The 27401-nt window shown below is 39.0% G+C and overlaps 1 protein-coding gene across 1 annotated transcript in view; it reads left to right on the top strand.

Moving 5' to 3' along the window:
* The window catches only part of pdlim4 (PDZ and LIM domain 4), a 48130-nt gene extending 26570 nt beyond the window's left edge, over positions 1–21560 (top strand). The window contains exons 4-7 of the mRNA XM_067608536.1: positions 9851–10134; positions 11601–11758; positions 16883–17021; positions 18956–21560. Of these exons, the coding sequence (XP_067464637.1) occupies positions 9851–10134; positions 11601–11758; positions 16883–17021; positions 18956–19160 (786 nt within the window). The 3' untranslated portion in view covers positions 19161–21560. The remainder of the gene's footprint in view (positions 1–9850; positions 10135–11600; positions 11759–16882; positions 17022–18955) is intronic.
* Positions 21561–27401: the final 5841 nt, after the last annotated feature.

Here is a 27401-nt window from a genome sequence, read left to right on the forward strand (position 1 = left end):
AGAAAGTTTCCCTGTTTTGCGTGTTGGTGCAATATTTTATGAATGGATGAACCTGCAGATATTAATACTGGACAGTAAATGCGCTGCAACAGTCTTTATCTCACAATCTCAGCTCCAGAAAGGATCTTGCTTTGATTAACATGAGGAAATACCCAAACTGACCGAGAGGAACCATCAGCCAAAACAGTCTATACAAACACAGACACGCATGACAGGAGGGCTTTGCATGTGGGTAATACGAGAGTAGCAAATCTACCTCTCTCGTGCTCTTTTCTCTCCGACTCTCCCCCCTTTGCCTCCCTCTGTATCTCTGTAACATCTTATCCAGTCCTTCCTCTCTCCCTCACTAAAGTCTAAAAATGTTCCCTGGCGTCTCATTTAATGAAGTGAACCTGGACGGCTGGAAACCACCAAGTCAGGGCCACTTTAGCGTCACGCTGAGGTGGATTCTTCTTAGCATGAGAAGAGAAAACATCCGCTCCCTGGGGTCACATAAAAGACCATGGCTCTCTCTTTGTTTCCTGTTGTATTCAGATACAGCTTGAAGGGGTACGCTGACATATAACAATGCAGATTGTTCCTCAGACACATTGGAAACAATATACACACCGGAGCCTGTCTCACACTGGCCGAACAAATCCAAACTGTACTGTGTGATATCATTGGCCCACAGTTAGTCTGTAACAATAACAATGATGAGCCAATTTGGACAGCATGAGCAAAAATTAACTGAATCGAATTGCTGGATGGGAAGGACAGCACGTTTTCTGATTGTGCTGGAAAAGTTTTGAAGCAATATGTCTGTCAATGGCTTGACTGGCAACAGAATGTTTGCTCCTTAGGACTGCAGCTGAAGCAGTACCCTTAATACAGTATCAGGATGAAAACTGAAAACAAAGACGCCACACCAAGACACTTCAGCTTACTGTAAAACTTATTCTCCTGTGGAAAATCATGCCACATTTTTCCGGCGTATGCACACAAATTCATTGGTGTCTGCACACTGCAGATTGACTCCATTGACTAAGAATGAGACAAAAAAAGAGACAAATCCTATGATGGCATCCTTTAGGACATTCTGCATTTAGCATCTCCCTTTTTATTCATAGACTGCTTGTTTTTGATCAGCTGGCTATGCTGGAAATTCCAGTCTCACTTGTGGGAATTAGCTACTGAGCAGGAAGTGACACATGGAAGCTATGAGGTGTTTCCTTTCACGTTGGGAACATTGGAGCTTCTCATAAAAGTCGATGAGGAAATACTGTATTTTTGGATAAAAGTAAGTGTATGACTCTATACTGTTTATGTTCCTGTTTTTGCAGAGTGTTTCTTTTCACTATGGGGAATTTGATGGGACTGAATGATGTGTTTCCAAAGAACTGTGCTCATGTTTTGGCAGGACTGCCCGCAGACTACCGGATGTCATACACAACTCCTTGAAGCCAAAATAATTTGATAAAGAGGTGTGGTGAGGATGAGATAATGATGAGGTGTCATAAGTAGAACAGCATGAAGTGCATTGTGTAGCTTTGACAACCAAATTTTGACTGAAGCTCCACTGTGTTTTTCATGGGAATCAGATGTTAAGGCAATATATCATCAAGCTGAAAGAAGTGTATTGAATTATGAGTATCACTGAATGAATCAATAGCATGGAAGTTCTGCTCATGACTGAAAGAGCTGCTCTACACTACCTGCTGTGAGAGGTTTTTTTATGCCGTCATTCAGTTGCTATAATTTGCTCTTGACCTTATTTGAGACAACCTGATAGTTAGTCTTGTATTTTCATCAGCAGTCTTCAAATGTAAGCAATCCAATACTCAAATCATCATTATCACTTACATCACGTTTCAAGAGATGTCGGTAGAACTTTTTTTCACAGGCCTCTTCATTTTATACTAATTTGTAGGTACTGAATGGTTCATTTTTAGGACATTTTACGGAAAGGTACAATTTGGTACAAATTATAAGAAAAATGGAAAAAAGTGAAGTTTCCATTTCAGTTTGCTCTTGTAATTTGGTTGTAAATGGGAAATGAGTTTTTGAGAAATAAGCTAATATGCCAATGCAAAGTATTTTCTGAGTCTAGTTTATCACAAATTTTGAGCAAATTAACAACTATGAACCCAAATATGATGAGTGGGTACTTACCAACTAAGCCAACACTTTTGTTCCATTTTTTCTTATAGTTTGTACCCAATTGCACCACCCTTTCTGTAAAATGTCTTAGAAATCCACTGTTAAACACCTGCAACACATAAACATTACATAAATATGTAAAATAAATAGTTACCGAGATGTCCAATGGCCTTAGAAAAGATATTGATTAAACATATCTCGGCAAAATTCCATTCTTTTTGGCCTTGATTTGGTTTAAGGACAGCACACTGGCAGTTTTGAGTGCAGTGCATGCAAAAATAACTTCCAAATCTCATCACATATCTTCAGTTGGAACGTTTTTCCAACAAGAAAGTCGGTTTTTGAGAGAAAATGCCTCTCTATCTTGTTAATGGTTTTCTCATCTTACATCTGTGCCTTAGGCTTTCAGTTTTCACTTATACTCTTGGAAAAGTTTTATACACCGGTAAAGCAATACCATCAGTTACTGACATTTTCAGGTTTTCAAAATTCCTTCCCTTAAATTACACCGTGGCAGCTTCAAGTAGGTGGGAATGGCTTATTGGTCAATGCTAAAGTCAAACAGTAATTTTTGGCGAGTAATATCAGAATGCCATTCATGGATTCCTGGCTGCTACCCTATTATTAAAGTGATAGCTGTTGTGGCCGAGCACTATGTCCCTGTGGAAAGAATGAGGCTTCACAATGCGGAAGCTGAGAAGTCTGGATCACACGTCACAGAGACTTCCAGGCTCAGCCAGGAACTGGCAGCTGAAGGCGAAGTCTCCAGGCTAACATTGATAGGAGCTGACAGATAGAGTCCTTGCATGACTTACAGACCGTAATTCCTTCACAGCTTGGAAGTGAACTTTACTTGAGAAAAAAAAGTTTGTATGATATGAATTTGTTTTATGAATGGAACAAGGCTGTTTCTTTCTGGTATCTATCAAAACACAGAAAAATACAAGATGGTAAAAAGTTAGCTGTAAAATGAATTCACCAAATATATATATTTATGCTATAAATGATGACTTAGGCCAGTTAGTGATAGATTTTATTTTTTCCAAAGTGGATTATCATTTACACAATTAAGTCCCTGAATAACTTTGAACGATATGCGTCACTAAAGGGTTTAGAGTGTTCTCATGGGTTGCCAAAATGTGTTTACTGGGTCCACTGGTTCTTAATCCCTTGCCAGGAAATCTCAGACCAATGGAGCATTGCTGGAAAGTCTTTTTAACAGCTCTACATTCATTCACACAGCAGGCCTTTTAGATCACAGACCTGTGACCTCACTTATTTGGTTGTTTGTGTTCACTAATCAGCCAGTAATCCCTAAAAATGTCCAAATCAGTCTTTGGGTTTTCCTAAAAGAGCCTTCCCTGCTCTGCTAGGCTGTCAGCATGCTGGGGAGTGGATGAGGTCAATGAGAGCTGCTGGGATGAGAGGGTCCAGAGAGACTGAAGCCGTCCACACTTATTCATATGTAAAAGGTTTAGAATAACATTCTTTCTCAGTTTTTTCAATAATTAAAGGAAAATTCCTATTTTTAAATGTCTGTCAATCCATCGATGTTCTGCTGCTTTTCTCAGGTTAAGCAATACAGAAGGTTGTATTTTGAACTGCAGGGCTGCATAAAGGTTCAGTATAAGATTTTTAACTGTAAATCATGCAAAGATATTTCAGTAGAGCCCCCGATTAAAACTAAAGACCTGGAAATGTGCATAATATGTCCCCTTTAATGTGTTTTTTGGAAGAGATAAGAAGGTCAAATGTAAAAACTGTCTACTATGGTTTTTCAGACCTATTCTTGCTCAGTCTTTACGAACAGTTTACCATAATTCAGCAGTTTTACACTGCAGTACACAAATATAATGGACATTTTGTTTTCACTTTCAAAAAATTGTTTCAGAAAGTAGTAACTTGATAAAAATCCTTTCAGTTACTTTTGTTGTCCACTCGGCTGGAAAGTTGTGTATATACAGTCTACAATGTTGTTGCATCCGAGTGTCTTTTTAGAACTAATATGGTTAATATTATTCATGTCTTGTACAGTTGTGTCATCATTTAAAATGCTTTAGCATTTCCCTACCAAGTAATGCACAATCAGCAGTGGTAGCTCATCTTTTGCTCTACTTCATACTATGATGCCAACTTTAACCCAGGTGGCTTTCACTACACCGTGTATTTAGTCCAAATCAAATAAACTCTCTTCATTGCTCTAAAATGAAATTGCTGTCACCTGGAACTTACAGGCTGTATAATGCTATAATTGCTTGCATCAGGATTAAATTTAACCCGGTGGTGACTTGGCAAAATATGTGTGGAAATAAAAGTTAATAGCTTTATTTAATAGAGGAAATTGATAAAATGCATCACATCTTCATACAACCCTGGATTCCATGGCTACATTCATCCCCCCCAAAGCTTTTCTCCTCTCTCAGACAGGCTCATGGCCAGAGCCCCTAAAAAAATTGTACTGTTTTCCTGTCTTCCTGCCCCTCCACCTCAGCCCTCCATCACCTCCTCTCTAGCCCGTCTGTCTCTCCTCTCAGTGAGGCACCCAGGGCCAGGCCCAGGGAGCCATAAAGGGCTGGTTTATGTTTGGTTAGTGGTGCAAAGCACCATGTGAAAAGCTTAATTTCGAAGGTCCAGGGGGATTAATCCATGCAGGAGGCAGAAGAGAAGGAGGTGGTGTGTTATCATGAATTTGTGTATGTGTGTCCGGTGAGGCAGGCAGACTGAGGTGTGGGTCCTTAGTTAAAGACAGGCATATGATTTCAATTAAAGTCCACCTTTTTCTCCTCATCCTCCTCCTCCTCCTCCTCCTCTTCACCCCTCCTCCGCTCATCTGTCTACCCTTCTTTGGCTAAACTGTGGATGTGGGCTGAGATGCCAGAGCTGAAACTGCAGTCTTCTCCCATTTAAGACCTTATTAATCAGTAAAACTTTTAGTCAGGTTGATGAATGGAGGAACCTGGCTCTTGGTTAAATGCACCTCAGTTAAACATAACACAGAGTACAAGTGCTTGAATGCCTACCATCCATGCAAAAACAAACTTTCTTTCTTTCTTTCTTTCTTTCTTTCTTTCTTTCTTTCTTTCTTTCTTTCTTTCTTTCTTTCTTTCTTTCTTTCTTTCTTTCTTTGTCCTTTTTGTATCTTTCTTTCTTTCTTTCTTTCCTTTTTTGGCACATAAACACACTCATACATGGTCAGTCATCCTGAACCATTAGCCATGCTTGGTTACCATTGTAAAACAGGTCAGTGAAATCAGATGGCAGTCTGAGTTTATGAGCATAGAGCGGTAGACAACGCTGGTTCTCATAAATAGTTACTGTGTTTGAATTTCTTTCTGGTTCTTTCTCTTTTCTCTATTTTCCCCTTTCAAAGTTTCTCTTCCTATGAGCCAGGAGGAGTGCAGTTAAGATTTGGGAGAAAATGAAAGAGTAGCCATTCTCAAGAGAGAGAAATTAGGAAACAGATGATCTCACAGATGGCCTTTTCAACAATCTTGTTATGCTGAGTTTCTGTTCGAGATAGACTGAAGCTGCTCATATTAACTTTAAACTGTTTTGACTACATTGGGAAAACAAGATAAGGTTACCAGGGGACTTGGGGTGATAAGGCATTCACCAGATTAACGTGGCTGTCACCTTGAGACAAAGTCTTCATTAAACTTATATGTAGTCCAGACGTGAAAGGTAGAATAAATCTTTTTAATGAGACAGTTGGCTTACAGCTGATTTTTGTACTAAAAAAAAACCCAGCCACCAAAACTTCAGAGCAACCTGAAAGCACTTACAGGTCCTTAATGTTACCAAACTGGCATTTTTATAAGAGAACCACCAGATGTGCTGCCTTATAAATCTGCCATCCACCCAAAGCAAATATCTGTGCAACAGGCATGCTAGACCAGAGAGGAAAGAGCGTGAAGAGAAAGAAAGAGAAAAAGATTGTTTGGTGAAGGGGGTTCAGTTCACTTGAAACAGAAGTAGTCACACCATATCAGGTTGGAGTGTGAGCATGAAAATGGGTAAAAAAGTAGTAGCTGCTGACAACAATGACAGACATCAAAAGAAGTACCCAAGTGCAGTATTTAAAGGAAAAATTCCAACTTTTACACTTGCGTTTTCATTATACTGACTCAAGTACCACAGTTAGAGAATTCTTTCTTCTGAATTCTTGGGGAAGCGAAGGAATTGATCATTCTGCTTCTTGTAGAATTTATTTTTCCCTGTCTGCTTACAACCTTATCTCCTGAAACGTACCTTATCACACAGAAGTTATATGAAAGTGGCCAGGGTCGATGGGGAGCGTACAAAGTGCAGGAGTTTGACACCAGACTGAAGTTCATGTACTGTATCCAGAGTGTGTTAGGTTGAGACAGCTTAAACACTTTTTAAAGATCATGGTTTTGTTAAATATTGAAACAAGACTCACTGCTTCAAATCAGCGTTGACTTCTTCGATATCTAAGAGCACGATCTTTCCCTGACAAAAAACAAGTGCCAAAATATAAATCGTGCTTTTGCTGAGACAAGCAAAATCCCAAACACACTTCTCTCTTCTGCGCCAGCATCCACCTGTAGGCTCTGGGCCTACATTCACCATAAGAGGGAGGGAAGGAAGTTATTAGTGTTACTCCCCGCTTCCTGCTGTGCTGTGCTGTGCTGAGCTTGGTTTTTTCCTTTTTCGGAGCAACAAGGTCACAACCGAGACGCTAAATATCAATGCTGTACATATTCCAATTTTTAGAAGGCAGGGTTGCTGGTTGTTCTATGTTTGTGGGAAATTGGAAGTCAAGAAAGGACTCCTTGTTTTCTTTTGTGTTTTTTTTTTTTTTTAATAAAAGCATAATCACATTACTTTTGCTCATGTATGCACCCACAGAACATCAAAGTCATCCTAAAATGCCTGCCTTTGTTGCCTTTCCTCACATACAGTATAAAATTTTCTCGATTTGATTTCTTCAGGGTTATTCTCCTATCCTGTCAGTACTGGATTGGAATTTTTTTGTCCTTTATATTTCTTTTAAGTATTTCACCACATGATTTAGCTTGAGATTAGCTGTCCTCCTTCACATGCCATGTTTGTACAAATTACGAGCCATAAATGTAATGTCTTTAGTGTCACTCCACTGCAGGAGCATGTATGTAACACAATACACTCGCAGAGATTTTCTTCCACTTGCCTCCCGTATTCTCAGAACACAGACATGAATCAGCTTGCCTGACAACGATACAGTTATTGTAGTGATTGTTATCTGCAGATTTAGCCCTTGTCCAAATATAAAAAATAAAAAATGAATTCTCATTAAGACTAAAAAGACATGTAGAGACAACGATTTTGTTCTGAAGATCTTCCCCCTTCCACTTCTTGGCCTATTCTCAGGAAATTGAAAGACGTAAGAGCAAGTGAAATAAAAGAAAACAGGTCAACTGAAATTAAAATGCCTGAAGAAATTACAGAAATATTATTTTGGAGCAGAGAGGGAGGTGTTTTGTAGGTGGGTAAAGTGGTGAGATAATTATTAAAATGGTATCACAGGTCCAAACAAACAGTGCATCTGCCACATCTTTACCTGACCTTGCACTGCTCCCATGTTGATGGTATGTAATCAGTAATACGTCAATATCATTCATCAGAAGATTTGATCTCCAGAGAATTGTCCTCATTTATCAAGTAAAAAATATTTTCCTAGAGCATTTCTATGTACTGCCAAGCAAAATAGAGGCCACAGTGGAATCTAAAGGAACGTTTTGGAAGCATTTTCAGTGTAAAATTCCAGTTCTGCATTGCTAAGTCAGGAAATGCTCAGTAATATCAACCAGACAATATCTGGAGCACCAGTAATTTTATCAAATGTCATTGTTCCTTGAAAATAGGAATAATAACTGTGTGTTTCACAATGTAGAGAGTGAGGCAATCATTTATTAAATTCACATGAGGTCCACCATCTGCGCAAATAGGGTTAAAGATAACAAGTAGAATCTGGTTTGGCCCTGTGGTGAGAACCAGGCTTCAGAGTGTCTGGTTTGTTGGAGAGGGAATCATAGAGAGCTGGGTGTTTCTGACATCCAGCCCAAACAGGGTTTGGCTCAGGAGGTTGAAGCTGGATTGAGCTCTGATTCCCCTGCTTGTTTCTCTGAATTTTAACCATGAATGGATATCTGCTAACATTTTGTTCAGAGGGTTTCTAGATTCATCCATCTTTGTTGTCCGAGGTTTCGGGGAGAGTAGAAAGAGGTGGTTTTAAATTTCTTGAAAGTCATCTGTCTGCAGGAAGCAGGGCAATGACAGGGTCTGGAGAGCGCTTTTCCAAATTCAAGATGTGAGCTTGTTGGTGTAGAGGAGAGGTCTCTAGTATGCTGAAAAGTGCTGATTACAGAAGACGTGTGTATGTGTGTATGTGTGTGTGTGTATGTGTGTGCGTGTGTGTGTGTGTGTGTGTGTGTGTGTGTGGTCCAGGTGAAGACTGAGGACAGGATGACATCCAGCAGACCCATCTGTTGAAATGACAGGGGTCCTGTCTGGAGAGGCTGTGAACCTCCACCCCCTGTGGCTTAGGCACTTTAAACCATCCCGAAACACACAACCACACACACACTGTCACACACATGCATTCTCATTCCAGTGGCTCATAGTTACAACAGTCTGACGGGGAAGGATGACTTGTGTCTGCTTTCCCATCCTGCTGCATTGCTTAACTTGTAAACAAGTCACTTAGTTTCAGCTGAAATGTTTATAGTCCAAAGTTATGATAATGTGCAGCCAAAGTCAAAACTGCTGGCTATCTCTGAAATTCAAAGCACTAAAACACTATCAGAGGTGGTGACATCATCACAAGCCAAGCAATAAAACTTTATCTGTAAAGCTCAGTCTCTGAGACAGACGAGCCCGGCTAGCAAAGAGCGTTATCAGTGAAGCATGCTGATAGCACTGCGCCTAAAGAGGTAAACACTGAGAGGCTCGGTGATGTCACTGCAGAGTTTGTGCAAATGCATAAAAAGGCCGTTGACCTCAGCATGAACACACTCACTGAGTCTACAGTGGTGTCAGTGTAGGTGTCTGTGCATCTGTCCTGCATTAGTCCCGCATATTTTTCCAAACAGTTCCAGCAGAGCAATGTATATGTGGCAAGAGTGTAGAAAGTCAAAAAGATAATAATTTAATCTTTCGCAGTATCTGTCAGCTACTATAAACTCCTCAATTCATAGGAGAGGGAGTAAGGAAAGAAAAAGAAAAAACATTTTTTCATATTTACACCACAAAAGTTAATTTGTTTTGACAGAAACATCTGCAGGAAATCTAATGCAAGCTCCTTCTTAATAAGCCTTACTATTAAAGAGGGAAAAGCAGAAATGAAGTAGAAAAGGCTTCTCTCTCAAACCTCACTGCTGCAAAGCCTCATTTGCAAACAACCACTATTTTCGCCTCTGAAGAATTGTGGTTTTCTAGTTGGTGCACCACTGGGCTTGTTTTCTCATTGCTGTCCTGTTTTTACTCTCATTTCCAGAGCCAAAACATAATGGTACATCCTATAATGGGTCCTTTTTTCCTCCTTCAAACATTAGTCATTCTTTCTCTTATGTGACATGCTCTTTCTCTTTTAACATTGCATCTGTTGGTGCATAGATTTCAAATCACGAAAAGCAGATATTTTCATGTGATGCTGTCTTTTAGTGCGTCATGTTTGTTAAATATGTCTCTTTTTTTTCTTCTCTCTTTGTAGAATTTCCGTCCCATCACCAGCGGATATGGCGGTTACAGCCGTAAACCTTCATACACCCCTGAACCCCAGTCGCCACCAGTTCCCCAGTCACCTCAGGCTCCTCAGCCCACTCACCTGAATAACGGACACTCCAGACCAAACAACGGCCACAGCTATGGGTACGGGAACGGAACCGGGCACGCTCAGTACAACAACCCGGCAGGACTTTACGCTCATAACGGCAGCAACGGAGACAGATCTCTGCCAAGCAAGATGGGAGGCCTCAGCCTCAGCGCCACACACAGGTGAGGTGATCGGTGTGTGCTGCGCAGTAACATAAACAAATGTCCTAAATCTGATCATGACTGACAGTTTTGTAAATTATTATCATTAGATCATTTTCAGTCCCCCACTTTAAAAGTTACAGCAAATAATAACTTTTTCTAATATTTTTTTTGTGAAAATCAGTGAATCACCACACAGTAGTTGCAGCAGAAACTCTTGCGGCATATCAGCTTGCAAAATATCCCTCCGTGACTTTTCCTAGAACAGCCTCATTGCACACAGGTATCAACCTTTCTATTATTTAAGCCTCACCATATAAGATTTTATGTAAAAAAATACGCATACAGTATATTTTAATACTCCATAGATACATTAAACACACCAAATGCATCCATGTGTTGACACTCACAGTAACAGATGCTCACACAGAAACAGACAGTCAAACACACTTTGGACGTCTCTTGACACACCTGCACAGATGGCCGTGTGGAAAAGCCATTTGTTGTGTTGCATCCCCTCAAGCGGGTTATAAATGTGTGTGTTTAGTCTCCCAATGTACATTGTCTCCACTACGCCCCTGGACTGGACTTTTAATCCTGACTAGGTTCACACACACACACACACACACACACACACACACACACACACACACACACAAAGACAAGGACAGAGTTAAACACCATCTTAACACTGCTAATTGCCCACCGCCAGTCACTTTCTCTTACATACTGATTACACAGTTCCGCCATGTCTCTCTCGCTCAGTCTCGCTTTCACTAGCTCAGGCTGTCTCTCTCACAGACAAACACACATACGCAAACACACACAGGCAGTGAAGCGCTTCTTTCAGACTCCTGGAGAGGAGTCTGGAGACAAACATGCAGTTAAGTGTGTCAGGATCTGAATACATCTGTCAGCAGCCCTGCTCATCTTCCAGTGGTTTGAGTATTTGAATGTAGCAAATGAACGTGATCCATCCTGTTAGGTTTGGGAATAACTTGATGGATGGATGAACGCGCAGAACCGGAGCACAGAGCTGTTGTGATTAAGACTTCATGCGTTTGGAATCACATGTAGAGTCTACAGTCTACAACTCTATTTTCCCCTCTGTGTGTCCATCTCTGCTGTCCCAACAAAAGAAAAAAAAAATCTGTGTCTGTTTAAACAAAAGAAAAAAGGTTCAGCATTACTTTCTTCAGCTGTTTTTCTGTCAAGTTTCCCATTTTCCAGTTGGTGGTCTGGTACTTCTTTCATTCTTGCTTTGGTCACATCATGGCACCACCTGGTAAAAAAACACTGTGGCTAAATAGGATACCACAAAAAGACAAACTCAGTGTTTACACATGTTTCCTTGGATCTTTTACAAGGGACTTTTTGTTGTCATGACTGGTTACTAAAGGAAATTAATGGTTTTTGTCACATGTCACTTTAGCCATCGTTAATCACATTGCAATGCAATAATATCTTTGCTCTATTGTCTCCCCCAGCCCAGAGCCTCCCATGCAGTCCCCTGTGGGCCGTAATGGTTTCGACACACAGTCAGATGTCTACAAGATGCTGCAGGACTACGAGGAGCCCGTCTCTGAACCCAAACAGTCTGGCTCCTTCAAATACCTTCAGGGAATCCTGGAGGCTGAGGATGGAGGTAAGGATTTCTTTCTCTCTGTGTGGATGTGTTTGTGTGTGAATACTTATGTGTGTTACGATGGATAAAACAGCATGTGGTTCCAATGAAACATTTTTTTAGTGTCATGGTACCCATCCAAGGAACAGAAAATGTACACCAAAAGGTATAAAGAGGTAAAAGCTAGAATCTAAATAATGGCCACAAATTTGTCTGTATTGTTTTCATTATTTGTATCATTACCAGCAATAATTCACATGTTTTATATGGACAGAATGAGCTTGGTTTTCTTTCCATTATTATTATGACTGGCTTGCATAATCCGTCATATACTAAAACATATTTTTGGTGATATCTGAGTCAATGCTGGTACTGTTTTTGCAAAACTTTAAGGAGCTTTCTCCTTCTGTGTGCGTGTGTAACTGTTGCTTTTTGACTGCATTTTGAGAGATGACATTTTTTGCTGCTGTGGTTTTGTGTTGATAATGTTACACTAAACGACCTTGTAAAATAGATACTTGGCTGCCTTCACTGTCAGCAGACTGTAACACTGTTGAGCAGTTATAAAATGAGACAGTTATAATGTGGCAAGATGCCTGCGAGCATCCATGCGATTCTCATAACTGTATTGTAAATTCACATTGTTTGTATGCATCTGAAAGAAATTTCCATGTAAATATTTCCTCCTGTGCAAATTAAGCTTGTGATTCCAACCAAAGAGAACGTCTTGCTTTGCTCAGGTGGCGCTTCTCTCTGCCTGTCTGACTGGCATAGTTTTCCTTTTATAGAAAGACAGCAGAGACGGCAAGGTTAGGGGATAGAGAGAGGAAGACAGAGAGAGAGAAAACAAGGGACGGAGGGAACAGGAGAAAGATGAAGTGCTTTAAATAGCTCATGCACGGATGAACAGGGGAGGGAAGTTTTGGTAAGGCAATTTACTGCAAAAACAACTTCACAAAGGACAATAAAGTGAGAAATATGGTTTTCCTGTCTGCCTTCTGACCGTTCAGCATTCCAGCTTTCTGAGGAGGAGTCATGTGATGCTGACAGCAGCAGAGCAGAGAGCGAGTGCTCAGAAATAATAACTTCTCTTCAGAATCCTTGTTTACCACTAAAGCTGTTGTGAAAGTTGGAATTATAAGCCAAGTTTTAGCGTGTTGAAGCGGAAATAGCCCAGAACTCAGAGAAGTGGCGTTATGACCTGTTAGCATGGATAGTTAATGATGAATGTTTCTCTCAAACTCAACTACAACAAATAATATTGAAGTATCCTTGAGAAAAATCCCCAAACCTTTATTACTGAAGTGAAAGAATGTGGCTGGAGAGTTACCAGCTGTGAGTGTATGAATCTGCGGGGTCAAATTCAGCATGCATACTCATGAACCTTTTCCATAGGTAAATACAGTTATAATATATGTATATTGTCATACAGTCAATGTGAACCCCACCTTCAAAGATTTATCAGCTCTGAGAGAGTTTACATACTCTGGTTTGACTGATGTGGGTATGAATGCCAGTACTGGTACAGATGTTTTTGTTAGAGAACCTAATGATAGCTAATACTTGGTACTGATTTGAAAGTTTTTATGCAGTAAAACAACAAAAACTTATTTTTAAAATCTTATTTTAACATATTTTTACCTTTGCTTATGGAAAAATAGAAAATAGGTTGAAGCATTATGAAGAAAAAACCTTAACCTTTCCTCTCCTTGTTTAATAGTCAATACAATATTTCAAGCAAGGCCAAAAAAGATGTTAGAGTAATATGTATATAAAGATGCAGATAACCATGTTGATTTTTTTCCCCTGGAGAATATTATTATCCCAGAGCAAAAGGAAAGTTTATCACATCTCTTTGATGTGAGAGCTGGCAGGATAATCCACAGCACAAGGAACAACACTGACTGCTCCTGCAGTGAGGCTTGGAGCAGAGCCAGACCATACTGTTTCCTTAATTTAGCACTTACCGTAACACCCAAAGCAATGACAAAGAGGGAGAGCTAAAGAAAGAGAAAGAGAGGTGGCAAAACAGATGCTAAAGGAGGTTGGAGGGAGAGAGAATGTGACACTGCTGATGGATTAAACAGATTAAAAGGGAACTGTGTTTGTCTGCTGTCAGTGATCTTTCAGTGTGGGGGACCGACAGGTTGATTGACAGGCTAATCCCCCGATGAAACAGGGAGACACTTTGGGTTAATTTTGGGATTATTTTAAAAGCTACCTGTCCCTCTGTTGGTGGTTGGTGGTGTCATCTGATCTGTGTGGGAGTGTGAAATCCTGCCACAAATGTCACTAAAGTCTGTTCCTTTGTTATTGGTTTTTTAATGGCTTGATAAAGATCAGACAAGTCAAATTAACACAGGTACAGGTTAAAGTCAAATCATCCTGTTATTGAATGCATACCTCGCTGTCAGGCTTTTAAATCACTGTACTTGGTCTCCTTTTGAAGGCGAAAGCCCCTGTAGAGGCCATGTTGACTTTCAGGGGCTTTTAAAGTTCAAGCAAACAAGAGTGTCAGTTTACCCAGAATTCCACAGTCTCTGCCATGATTGGATAGCAATGTGGATGCAAGAAGGGTGGAGTGACTGATAAATACTGCTGTTAAGTTAACACATGTGAAGCAATATCACTTATAATGGATAGGTAACAGAAAGTTGTACGTTTGAAAATATTAGGATCTTTTTTTTCTAGGTGTTAGAGTATTTATTAGCTATATGCTAACAAACGAACAAATTAAAATTGTCTCCTTTTGAATGTTAAATATGAGGCGAATCAAAGGGGAAGACAGACGTGAGATGTGTTTCTTCAGCAGTCAGAAAAAGAAATAAACACGATGCTAGTGACCTCTCTGAAACTCCGTCCATTCCCTGACCTCCAAGGTTGTTTGTTTAAAGGAAATTTGGAAAAATATCATATTCTGTACAGACTGACTGCCCCTTACGTTGTTTATATCCAGAAAAGTGACTTTCCATAACCTTGGGTATTTTTTTAGCAGAAAGCTCATCACAACAGCGATGAATGATGGCCGCAAAGCCCAGTTACAGTACATAGAAAGAACTCAGGAGAAAATCAGGCTGTGTGTTTTCTCAGAAGATACCCCTGTGAACTAAGACATCCATCAGCATCTCTGCTATGCGGAGAAGGAAATGTTATACTTTGCAAATTCAATTATTGATTGCCTCCTGTTGTAACATGTAAACATGGAATGTTCAAATACTGTGAGATCTGTTATTTTTAGGTCACATTGCCTAGAAACTATGTGTGAAGTTAAACTGATTCATATCAGTAGATCAACATAAAACTGGTTTGGACATCTTGATAAGAATTTCCTGTAGCCGTGACAAGAATATTTTCATTATCATTTAGTAATTTCTAATTTCCATACTCTTTAAAATGCTACAGTGATGTGAAGCAAACAAAAATCTTGGTTTTAGGAAGCTGCAACAAATAAATATTTGGTTTTACTTGAAAATAATGAATTACTTGATTATCAAGCATGTAATTAATATTTTTGTCAATCAACTATCATGTCAGCACTTTCTACCATATTTTTGACATATTTTCCATGTTTTTTTTCCTCTCTGACTGCATGTGTGGCCTCAGAGATTGTAAATGTGTCTTTGTGATACATTTCAGCTATTCACTGTATCTGTTTTTCAAGTATCTCTCTTGTTACATTGACCCCTTTTACACCCCATGGATAAGTTCAAACCTACTGCATGTGCACTATGGTCAGTAAGAAATCATTTTCTGACTTCCTTAAAAATTTGTAGATGCAATATCCCACAATAACTGTCTAAAACAATATTGCAGCTGTTTATTTATCTTTTGGATTTCCTTTGCCATAAATTCCCTCCGGCTTCACACTCTGTGCTTGACAGGTTTGAGTTAGGATGGGGGCTTACGTGGGCGTGTGACCATACAGTATGTCTGGCTGATATTAGTCACAGTGTAGGACACACATTGTGCCACGAATGTTGCGTGGGGTGAGATACAGTATGTGTTGGAATCAGTCAACTTGTCAATGTCTGTCAAATAAAATATGGTGTCTGTCGGCAATGAAATACGCAGGGTCCATGTATTCTGGCTATTTAAAAATGTAGAAGCAAGACTAAACAAGCACTCATTCATTCTGCCTTCTGTATCTATTCCCGACTATGGTCTTAAGACTTTTATTAGTCAACCTTCCCCTCTGTGAGAAAGTCACGAGAGTGCTGCACATAAAAGATGTTCCATTAGAGTGCATCATTAGGTAATAGAGACATTAATCCCAGAAATAACGTACCCAGCTAATGGCAGGTCTTAATCACAACCTTGAGCAGTCAGAGTCAACTGTTACTGGGAAATTGAAAGTGCTTTGAGTCAGGTGCCAGATATGCGAGGTAATTAGACTGTGGTTAGTGGCAGTGATAGGTGGCCTGTTGGCCCGAATAGCCTCTGCTGGCACATCATCAGTGAAGGAAAGTCACAAACTGCAGTTCATGGCCATGCCCCCACCGATCTATTCTGGTGCACTTGGAGGAGCTTCAGATACCCAGGATAAAATATGCCTCTTTCATGCATTCCAGTCAAGCATAACTAAACGCTTGATGGTTGGCATTGATCGCTCTTAATAAAAATGCCATTCATGGGAAGGCAGCAAACTCTGTCTACCATCATGATTTATAGCTCATGTGTTAGTTTTTACAAACAGCCATTGTTTGTGCAATTGTAACAACATGAATGTGCATTATATATTGAAATTAAATTAGTTAAATAGCATTTGATTGAGTTGGTGTCTTGATGTAGGTACAGAACTGTTTCTCTCGGCCAAAAAATAGATATGTGTTGAATTTGAAAGTAAATGTTCAAGAAGAGTTTGTTTTACCAGATGTTTAACAAAAAATGCATCTAACTGTTTTTGTCAGTAAGATTAATGTCATGTTATAACTCACCTTATATTGGCAGCAGATATCATGTGATTGCAGCATATTAATGTAAAGTTACCAGAGGCCCACAGCGAAGGTGTTCATGTTATGTCAGCACCGTGAATTATCAGAGCATATTGTACATGTATAGTGCACATGCTTCTCTGGCCTGTGAATGGATTATGGTGTAGTTTCCAAAGTCTCTGTGTTTATTCTGTGCTTATTTTCTTATTTCTAGGTGTTTCCCCAACAGAGAGAATGAGAAACTTAAAGTCTCCGGTCAGGTCTCCAATCCCCAAGCTCGGAAGCCCCATCCCCAGCCCTATGTCTGGTCTCCAGAAACTACCCCAGTGCACACGCTGCTGTAATGGTATTGTGTAAGTATTGTACACATGTTGGTTTTAATTTTTAAGTAAAAAACAATAAGTGTCTGTGAAGATTTGCTCTCATCCAGGTCATGGTTGACTTAGCCTTTCTGGATATAGATACCAAAAAGTGAATAACACAAGTTAAGTCTGGAATTGGGTCATACAGGTATAAGTCAGACACTCCTGTTAGAAGTCTGTGATTTCTTTTTGAGTCTATTAAACACAGACCATTCAATATATCTAAAATGTTTTCTTTATACTTTATATTCCTATTTAATATACCCCCATCAATTTAAGACGTCCATTTTTATTGCAAAAAGTAGCTTGCATAACTTGAATCTATACCAGCGACCAAATTGTGCATCTTAATGGTCAAAAATAATGGTTCCTCAGGTCTACAATTACACATTACTGAAAATACACTAAATATAAATGATTTATTCTCAGATTTGCAATTTTATTCCCCATCTGGAAGTTAGATTTCTCCCTCCTGTTTTATCACCCCGTCTGTAGTCATAAAGTTTAAAAGTTGAACTGTGTGAGGTGAGTCAAGGTTCTTCCCTGACTCTGAAACAAAGAGTCAAGGAAGAACCTTGTCACACAGGTGGACCTGCACCAACAGGCCTTTCACAGGTACTCGGGGAAAATCTATTCCCATTTATCATTTTAATGATTAAACCAAGCCATCCTCCACACCCTTTTCCCACGCACACATGCTGTATACACATATTCTTACCTGCACACATACACATAGGAGCATATACCTTTAACATTAAGTGCTTACCCACACGCACATAGCTCTCTGTCAAAGAAACCACATGCACCGGTAATCCCCCCTCTATAAAAGCAGCTGCAGGTAGGCAGTGATGTCATGGACTTACATTACTCGTTAACAAGAGAGCATTGTAGGTGCTTGCATGGCACAATAAGCCTGTTATGACCTGGGAGCATTTTACAGCCTTTTAAACAAGTACAGAGCACTGTGTCAAGAGTTTATCCTGCATGTCGTGTGGTTAAGATGCAGAAAGAGGTTAAAAAAAGAAGCAGGATTATGACTGAATGGTCGCTGGACCGAATCCACAATCCAAAAAGGAAAGTCTTATAGGGAGCAGTGAATGAACAACGCCCTTAACAACTGCTGTCATTGTGTGACTGATTAAAGCAATAAAATGCCAAATCAACCTGTTTTGATCAGTAGCCAGCCAGCAGAATAAACATGATCTATTCAGCCTCCAGGTATGACAGAATAAATGTGATAAACACAGTATAAATATGGTGAGACATATTCAAATCCTTGCTTGGTTACAGGTGTTATAAAGTGCTTATTTGCATAGATAACATGAAGCTCAATAAACAACTGTGAGCCAGTCAAAAGCAATTCATCATCATTATTTATTTCTGTGTTCTGTCTGCTGTGATGATGGCACCTTCCTAAAAAAACTGCTTGCAGTTTCCCTTGTAAGGCACTCTGCATTTTGCTCATCACTGCATCATTTTCCAATCACTCAGTACAATCATTCAGTATGAGGGTGTGTTCTTCCTCATACTGAATATTTCCTCATTCTTCCTTACCTCATACTTCTTCCACTGTCAGTGAAAATACAACTCAGACTTACACTCCAGATCTGGCGCAAAACATATCAAAAAGAAACCACAAGATGAAGAAGAAAAAATAGAAATCTGTCACCCCTAATATGATCTGTGTCACTATCAACAACCAAAGCCTGGATATTAAGGAAGGGATGAAGGACAAGAGACCTTTCAAAAATAAGTCTTAACAGGATCAAACAAAACCCTCTACAGGGGATCAAAGGGGAAAGTCTCTCTTTTTGTCTTGCTGGATTGTTTTTCATTTTTCCTGTTATTTCTAGATTGGCTACATAACTCTAAAGCCTTCAAAAATCTAATACTCTCTCCCTTCATCTTTTCATCTCTTCCTCCAGTGGCACCATTGTGAAGGCCCGGGACAAGCTCTACCACCCCGAGTGCTTTGTGTGCGATGACTGCAGCGTCAACCTCAAGCAGAGAGGGTACTTCTTCATCGAGGACAATCTGTACTGTGAGACCCACGCCAAGGCACGTGTCCAGCCCCCAGAGGGCTACGACGTTGTTGCTGTTTACCCCAACTCCAAGGTGGAGCTTGTCTGAGATGGAGATGGAGCTGGCTATACTGTAATATAACTGGGAAACCAAAATATGGGAGAATGGGGCTACTGAGTATCCTAGCCAAGATTTATCAGGCTCTGTCAAGCAGGAATCCTGATCTTGGATCAATTTTTTGGTTGCAGAGTCGTATGAAATGTGTGTTTCAGTGATCTCAGATCAGAATTTCTACACTGGCAGGCTTGATTATTGCTATGTATATTGAGCATATTGAAATATGTTGAAATAATAAGAGTTGGATCTGATGAGAATTCCAAAACTCCAATCCGTTAAAACACTGACATTGTACACTATGTCCTGACCTGACAGCCCTCATCTCTCAATCAGTGCGTTTACATTGAATGTAGATACAAGCAAATTACTGAACTAGTTAAGGTAATATCCAGGAAATTTGTTCATATGAACCTTCTTATCTACACATCACAATCACCACATATCACCAGAATATTCCTTGCACATGTAATAACAAAGAAAAAAGACATGCACAGATGGCAAAAGTCAGCAGAAAATTGAATGAGATGTTTGTGCAGTGTGAAATAATTATACCAGCATACTCCAGCTATCTGCTTTTCTAACAATCTGAATCAAATTCAATGTTGCATGACAACTCTCACTCAAGCCTTAAAATGACTAGAAAACCAGTGTGAATGATGTGGGTAATCACAAAAGATTGTTGAGTTGATTAGTGTGTTTGCTGTGAAGAACTGTGCAGAGGAGTTAGTGGGTTTTTTTTTCTGACTTTGCAATTAGCTTTTATAGCAAGAGTTTCCCATGCAGCACATCACACCACAAAATGTCAGTCTGTTTTACAAAGCATTTAAGGTATGTATTGTTCAAGTTTTGATTAAGAGGTTTAAAGGTTTAATTGTCTCTTTAACTATGTTACAGTTTCACATTATACTCCTGTTGCTTCTGGACTTTTGCATTTGCAATTTTACATATATGCAGTTTACTTTTCAGACTTTAAGACATAGTTTTTTTAGGCTTTCTATGTTGCAAAACTGGGGAACATCTCTGTTTTTCTGCTCACTTCTCAGTTTTGTAAAACATTAAGCAATAATTCATTATATACAGTTCTCTAACAGATATAATTGTGAGTGTTGGAATGCCAGTGTGCTTTGGTGAAGAGGTTTACTGAACTTTAACATATACTAAATGCCTCCATATGCAACTATGCAAGCACCACCTGCTGAAATGTAAACAAAACCCTGCAGAACACATCCTTAAAGTTCCATGAGATACACTAGAACTTTTTTTTTATAAACAACTAATTGCAAGAAATGAGACTTAAATGATGAAATAACTTCTAGTCTAATGCAGGCATGATACACATTCACATAAGACCCTTAACTAAAGTTCAGCACCTGACTGAGAGAGGAATTTCAACTATCACTCATGTTCACACTGAAGAATTCCTGTTCATAAAGTCAACAGCACGGAGTTCACTGGGTCTGTTTATTAAAAACACTCCAAGTTGACACCAATAGGCTCTTTGCTCCCTGTGACAACTTTTAAAAATGGTTATGTGCATTTGAGACAGGAGACACGGCCATAGAAAACCTCTGGAAACTTGTAAACTGGGACTCCACAGCCTACAACATGTGGGAGCAATATTCACTTTGTTTAGTTTTTTGGATCCACTACACAGATACATTTCTTTGGAAGAGAGAAAGACACAAGTTGGAAGTACCTTATGCATAGTTGTATTCCCTTCCTACTATTAATTCAGATTTCTGGTCACAACCAAGTCTGTGATGCAAATGAAATATATTTCTACATAAGCAGAAAAGGAGGGAGTAAGTGAGAGAGAGCAATGGGGGGAACAGCATGTATTTTCATTTCTTGACAGAAATTCTTTCTTCAACGGGAAAGGAGCATGTCGTTATGAGTGTAACATGTGGCCATCAGTCTTGGCTTATTGTGAATAGTGAAGTAAACTGATTGTAGAGGAGTGGTCTTATTCTTAATTTTAGAAATGTTTTTAACAAAACTACTTTTGTAATTTGAAATGAGAAACTGAATTTTGCAGTGCTTTGATGATATCCATCTTTTTTTTGTTGTTTTTTTAGATATGAACAGTAATGCGTAGCTGCTGGTATGCCATCTATACTAGTTATCTTGTAAATTATGTGAAAAATTATATTGCTACCACATAGTTTTTTTTGGTATTGTACATATTTCTTTCATTGTGATCGCCTTAACATATATAACATGTCCCTTATGTGCTTTTGCATACCCTGTGTCTTTGAACGATTTCCATGCTCTTTGACACAAATCTTCTTCTTGTGTTTAACTTATTGCTTTACCAACACATGTTTTTGTTCTCAATCTTCTTGTTTGCTATTTTTTCAGGATCTAAATAAAATGAGAAGTGCATTACTATGAGAGGATTGTTCACATTCTTCACAGGTCTTAACTGCAGGATTTCCCCACAAAAGATTTCATGAGTTGCACTGTGAAAAACACAAGGGATTCAATTTGTCTTAGTTTTATACCCCATGTTCTGACACGTCAGTTTCTCCATAACACACATTTTAAGACCACCAGGCTGCAATATGTGGGTCTTGCAACCAAAATCCCCAGTCATTCACTTCACACAGGCACTTAAATCTCAGCATAAAATTGTTTTTGTGTCACAAAACCAATTTTATTGCCCATGAGAAGAAGTGTGTTCTTTCAGTTTAGGTCAGCAGCTACCCTGCTGAAACTGTTGTACACTTAGAAATCGTAGTCTGAGGTATTACACACAAAGCCTGTTTCTGGACAGAGTGTAAACTAAACCAGGAGTAGGCCTTAATTTAGAATAGTTCATCCTTGTTTACAAAGTTACTCTCTGAAACACATCTTATATAGTTTTCACAGTAATAACTTCTTGACTGTGTAGTCCAGGATAGAGTTAAATTAGATTTGTTTCAGCCATCTGTTTTAGTCCTCATTTGTAAGAATATGCGCAGACAGCAGTGGCCTGGGATGCATAGAAATCCTGGATGGCATCATAAGAAGCTCAAGATATAATGGAATCGGAGGAGTAAAAACTGACAAAACAGTATAGACTTGGGACAGAACATGTAGAAAAGGTCATATGCTTTCCTTTTAATGACAACAATGCAAGTCCTAACTCCAGTAGTGGAATAATCACTGCAATTTCTTTTAAGTCCTGTCCTGTCAAGGAGTACTTGCCCAGCTAGTGGTTTTTCTGAAATTCACATAATCCATTCATTTCTACTTGCAGACAGCATTCATTGAAGTTAATCCGGCATCGTTGGAGGTTTAATTAAGCCCCCATTTAGTCCTGGTATCTCTATTCTTTTATTAATTCAATAATTTAAGCCTAGGTTTAACCTAAGACTACTACAAACCATATCAGAGAAAGCCATTTTGAGTTACCCTTGTTTAAAAGGCCACTTTAGACTAGAACTAGTCTTAATGCCTGTCTGGGAAACGGGCCATGGCAATTTTGTATTCTCATACTTTGTGGCAATGCTTTATGGCACTGCAAATGTGTTGATTTCCATCATATTTCTGGCTTTTCACATTTGTGTATGTGCATCAGCACCAGAGCATCATTATAGTAAATCTATAATGCATGCAGTTGCAGTTGCAGTGCATGGCACAGATTCAAGGGAACTCTTGTAATCGAAACCAGGAGGTAAGAGGCGACCTCATACCCAATTAAATGACGTTGTGCTTTCAATAATAGCTCATTCAACAACTGCAGTAAAGGCGTCCAGATTTTGAGAAAGAGGCGGGGGAGAAAGGGAGAGGCTTTAAATCAGGGTGAGAGAAAGTGTCACAGGAAAAGAAAAAGAAGGAAAGAGAGAGAAGTAAACAAAGTGCTGGTGTCTGGACCAACAGATATTCCTCTGTAGAGCTTTGTGCAATCAGCATTACTCACATTTGTTAATGTTCCCCACATTATGCTATAAGTCCTTAATGTAACTTAATGCACTTGAGTTAAATCAAAATAATATATATTTGTGTCTATGCCAGACTTCTGAGAAGTGTATTTTCTTCATGGAAGAAATGGAAGTCAGCACACTTTAGACATACAACCACCTCAGAATGAAAGAGCTGGAAATGGCACATCATCCATTGTATTTCAGTTTACTTTTTCTGAAGTAAATATGAAATTACCAATCTGGTGTGGAAACCCCTCACAAAACAGCACTTAACAGACCCACACAGTGAATTATATAAGGCAGTTAGAAATACTGAGAGAGAAGCTGAGACCTTGCTACATGGAAAGAATTTTGCTTCTCTCACATCTATAAACATTCAGTCCATTTTAAAGATAAACACTTCAACTTCCTCAGAACCAGGGAGCTCGCTTTGCTCTGCATACTGCAGCATCACTTCTTAACCAGCTCACATCTCTGAGCACTGGCTTAGCAGTTTTCTTCAACTTACTTCCAGGGTCACATTCTTCATGTTGACCTGCACGGAGAGCTAAATAGGTTAACATCTCTTTTATGTTTACATTCATGTATTGTCTGATTTGACCAGGGGATTAAAAAAAATATCATAATATATAATAAATATGCAACCGAAGAATCAAATTCATTCAGTCAGAATTTTACAAAGTTTGTTGACAAATCAGATCAGGCTTAATAGCTTTACACAGTTTAAAATAACTTGTGAAAACTTAGCCAATCCTAAGAAATAAAAATGTATCCAATTGAAGTTTATACTTTTGCAGGCTTCACACATTGTTGTACTTAAATCCATCTCCAATTAAAAGTTCTTAAGACAGAAGTAAAAGGTACACAACCTCACAGCACTGGCTGTGTGGTTAAGAGGCTTGTTTTCTTCCCTTTGGTAAGAATGCTGACACTGTTAATGCTGCTCCAAGACTTGTTCTGGGTGCCTGACAGTTCTTTCTGCTGATATAGCTAACCATCATGCGGGACCCACTGCTTACACCAAGTGGTTGTTTCTCATTCTCATCACTTTCTCTCCTACTTTCTTTCATTCAGCTACCTCCTTGTCGTCCCCCTACTTTCTTTCTTTGCATCCTCAACAATGTCACACAGAACAAAAATATATAACTATATTACCAGATATTATTATCTCACTTTAATCTGTGCACCTCTCCTCCATACTTATGGAGCATACTGCACATTCCATGTTTCTGGGGCCATAAGGTACCAACCTGTTGCCTGTGACAGCCGTGATTTGTAGAGTCTCACTGGATGAGTGCCAGCGATACCTTGGTATATGAGACTGTACAGTATATACAGCAGAGCAGCATTCTAGCCATTCCTCCTCAGCTGTAAATTGAAAACATGTACCATAACTCAAAAACCTATAGTTTAAGCACCACAAGCAACACGCGAAATTGTAATATATTACAGTAAAGGTTCTTGCAAGTTATAATATGGAGCTCTGCTAGAAGAGTGTTTGGTCGATGATGAAAGAGCCGAGAGAAAGAGCCTGTTTATCTTCATAATAACATTGGCATTTTGTGCATATTAAAGGGCCGGCAGTTTTGTAACCAAGTTCCAGTCTAATGGCTGGTGTAACTGAAGCAGTAATGCGTTTGATTTTGATTTGATGACCTAACATGATGCCAAAGAAGTTACTGTGCACATAGTGGAGAGCAGGAGAATAAAAAACATATCCTTGCTGTATGCTATGAACCTGTAGCTCACAAAAGTCTCTCTTAAATGAGAAATCTTCTGCCAAAATCATTTCCTTGTCTCTCATGGTGCTTTTTTTTAGTAGTAGTATTTATATTCTGCAGTACATGTCTGCAGGGATTTGTGTTTTTTCTATATATACAGTTGTACATGTGTGTATATTCTATTTATTCAGTGGGGACAAAATCTACACACAGAGACTGAAAGGTGCACAGTTTGTCTATATACAGTACCCACATGGTTTGTTTTCAGGGATTTTCGTGTATGTTCCTAAAAGCCCCCTGATCCTCTGAATGTTTTGGTTTGGCCTTGTGAAGGGATGAAGCTTCCATTGAGTTTTTTGCTTTGATTCTCATTAAAAGGGGATTCAGAAAGAGACAGTCACTAATCTTGAGACATGTCACAGGATGACCTCAGAGTCGCTTGGCTCTCAGATGAGCAATAAATTCTTGTGAGGAAAATCAGAAGGTGGACCTGAATAGATTGGTGGGTATAAAACAGCACCGAGGCTGCCAGAATGAGGGGCTCACGGTCTGTAAAATCTGTACAATGTGAGAGAAATTAGTTTCTCTGAAAGGGATATTGTGCAGGAGACAAGTGGAAACATAGCATAAGCTGAAACTAACCTGAGCTTTGCCAGGGCAGTTATTTTCAAACCCAATTGTTAGTCTGATGTAGCAAGATATCTTAAAATCATGTTGACAGATCTCAATAAAATGTGGTGGAATGTAAGATCATGGGCCAAGGAACAAGCTATTTACTTTTGAACACTTTTCTCACGGACTACCAAACTCACTTGGATCAAAAACAACCTTGCATATGTATTTTATGAGCATCTATCGCTATTTTTATGCAGTTCCAAATACAGATTCAACTTATCTAAATATTTTTCAACTATTAAAATAGAGTAATGACATATTTATGTTATTTGACAGAGAAATACCCTCTCTGGGTAATGTCTAGTTTAGGTTAGCTGCCTAACTTGTCAAGTAAAAAAGCCTGACCCCACCCTGAACTATAACTGCTTACACTGAAAGGTTTCACATGGAAACAGTGCAAAATGCACATCCGTTGTGCTGTAAAGACATTAAATATGCTCAGATATTGTGTCGGATATGTCATTTGTGTTTCAGTACGTCACAATTTCATCAGACCGTGGCAGAATCAGAAGCTAAGGTTGCACTGACAAGAAATGACTTAAATATGATGGTCATGGAAGAGAGTTATATACCTATGTCAAATTTTATTTTACACTAAATATTTATTCATGATAGCATTGGCAAAGATGTACAGAACATTATGAGTAACACAGAAAAGGAATTCCCTCTGAGGTATTTTGCTTACTCTAAGCGTATATTTTGCCAAAGTGGCTATTATCCAGTCACAGAGAAGAGCTTGCTACAGTATCTATTAGTTTTTCAGACATATGCAACATATCTCAACCCTCTCAAGTCTGTTTAAATAAAAGTGGATATAAAAACCAAACAGGCGAGTCATTCTTTAGAGGGATGTCTGCTTTCAACAAAACCTGGCTCTGAATGAGGTGCAGTGAACTGAAAGTGATGACAGACCGGAGCAGGCGATGGATTCTGGTGTAAACTTCATCAAATGTGTGTGTCTAAAGAAGAAGAAACAAAAAAGAAAACAAAAAACAATACCATTATTTCTTTGCTTTAAGACTTTGCTTGTTTAGCCAATATGATTTTGGATCAAATATTACAGCATTACCTTGTCACTCTGAATTTATGAAGGTTTTTCAGGTCTGGTGTGTTTTCTGAATTTAACGAGAGATGTGGTTTTAAAACTGAAAATTCTATAAAGATTCAGTTCAAAATGAGTAATATAACAGGAACACATTAAATATGTGATGAAAAATCACACATTTACAAAATTTTAAAATAAATAGTGACATGTGGACTTAATAAAACACTATAACCCTACTCTCAGAGGAGTCACCACTATTCCTAAGCACTATTTCTATGTGAGAGTTTTTGTTAAACTATTCACTTGCACCAGTTTGCCAGCTGCTGCTCTTTGTCAGCAATGGTCAGCATACATTTTCTCAACAAATTTGCAACAAATTTTGAACTATGGATGTCAAATTTTCGGCTGTACCTTAAATTAAATTATGGACCAGATTGATCTATGCTCTACACCTCTCCAATGGAGTGGAGGTTCTTCTAAGAAATCTGGTCTGGTCGAGGTTCTTAATTTAAGACATATGCAAAGTAAGAAACATAGGGACAGGAAACAGGAAAGCCCAATGAAGCTGACCCAATCCCAACAGGCCAAACAAAACAGTAAACTGTTGTCTTCAAATTTAAGGAAATCTCTTCATCCAACTCATTGCACAACCACTTTTTACTTCCTTTTCTTCTCTTCATTATACTGTCTGTACTTTTTAACACTCTTTTTACTGACACAACTGAAGCACACACACATTCCCACACACACTTCTTTGCATACCCCCTTTCTACCCTGACAATACCTTTAAAAGAAGCAGCTGCGTGTTTCAGTGGTACCATAGTGACTGTATGAAAAGTTCCACAGTGGCAGGCACTATAGGACAAACACTGCAGGATACAAGTGC

Source organism: Thunnus thynnus, chromosome 13, assembly GCF_963924715.1.
Source record: "Thunnus thynnus chromosome 13, fThuThy2.1, whole genome shotgun sequence".
In the NCBI taxonomy this organism is placed as follows: Eukaryota; Metazoa; Chordata; class Actinopteri; order Scombriformes; family Scombridae; genus Thunnus; species Thunnus thynnus.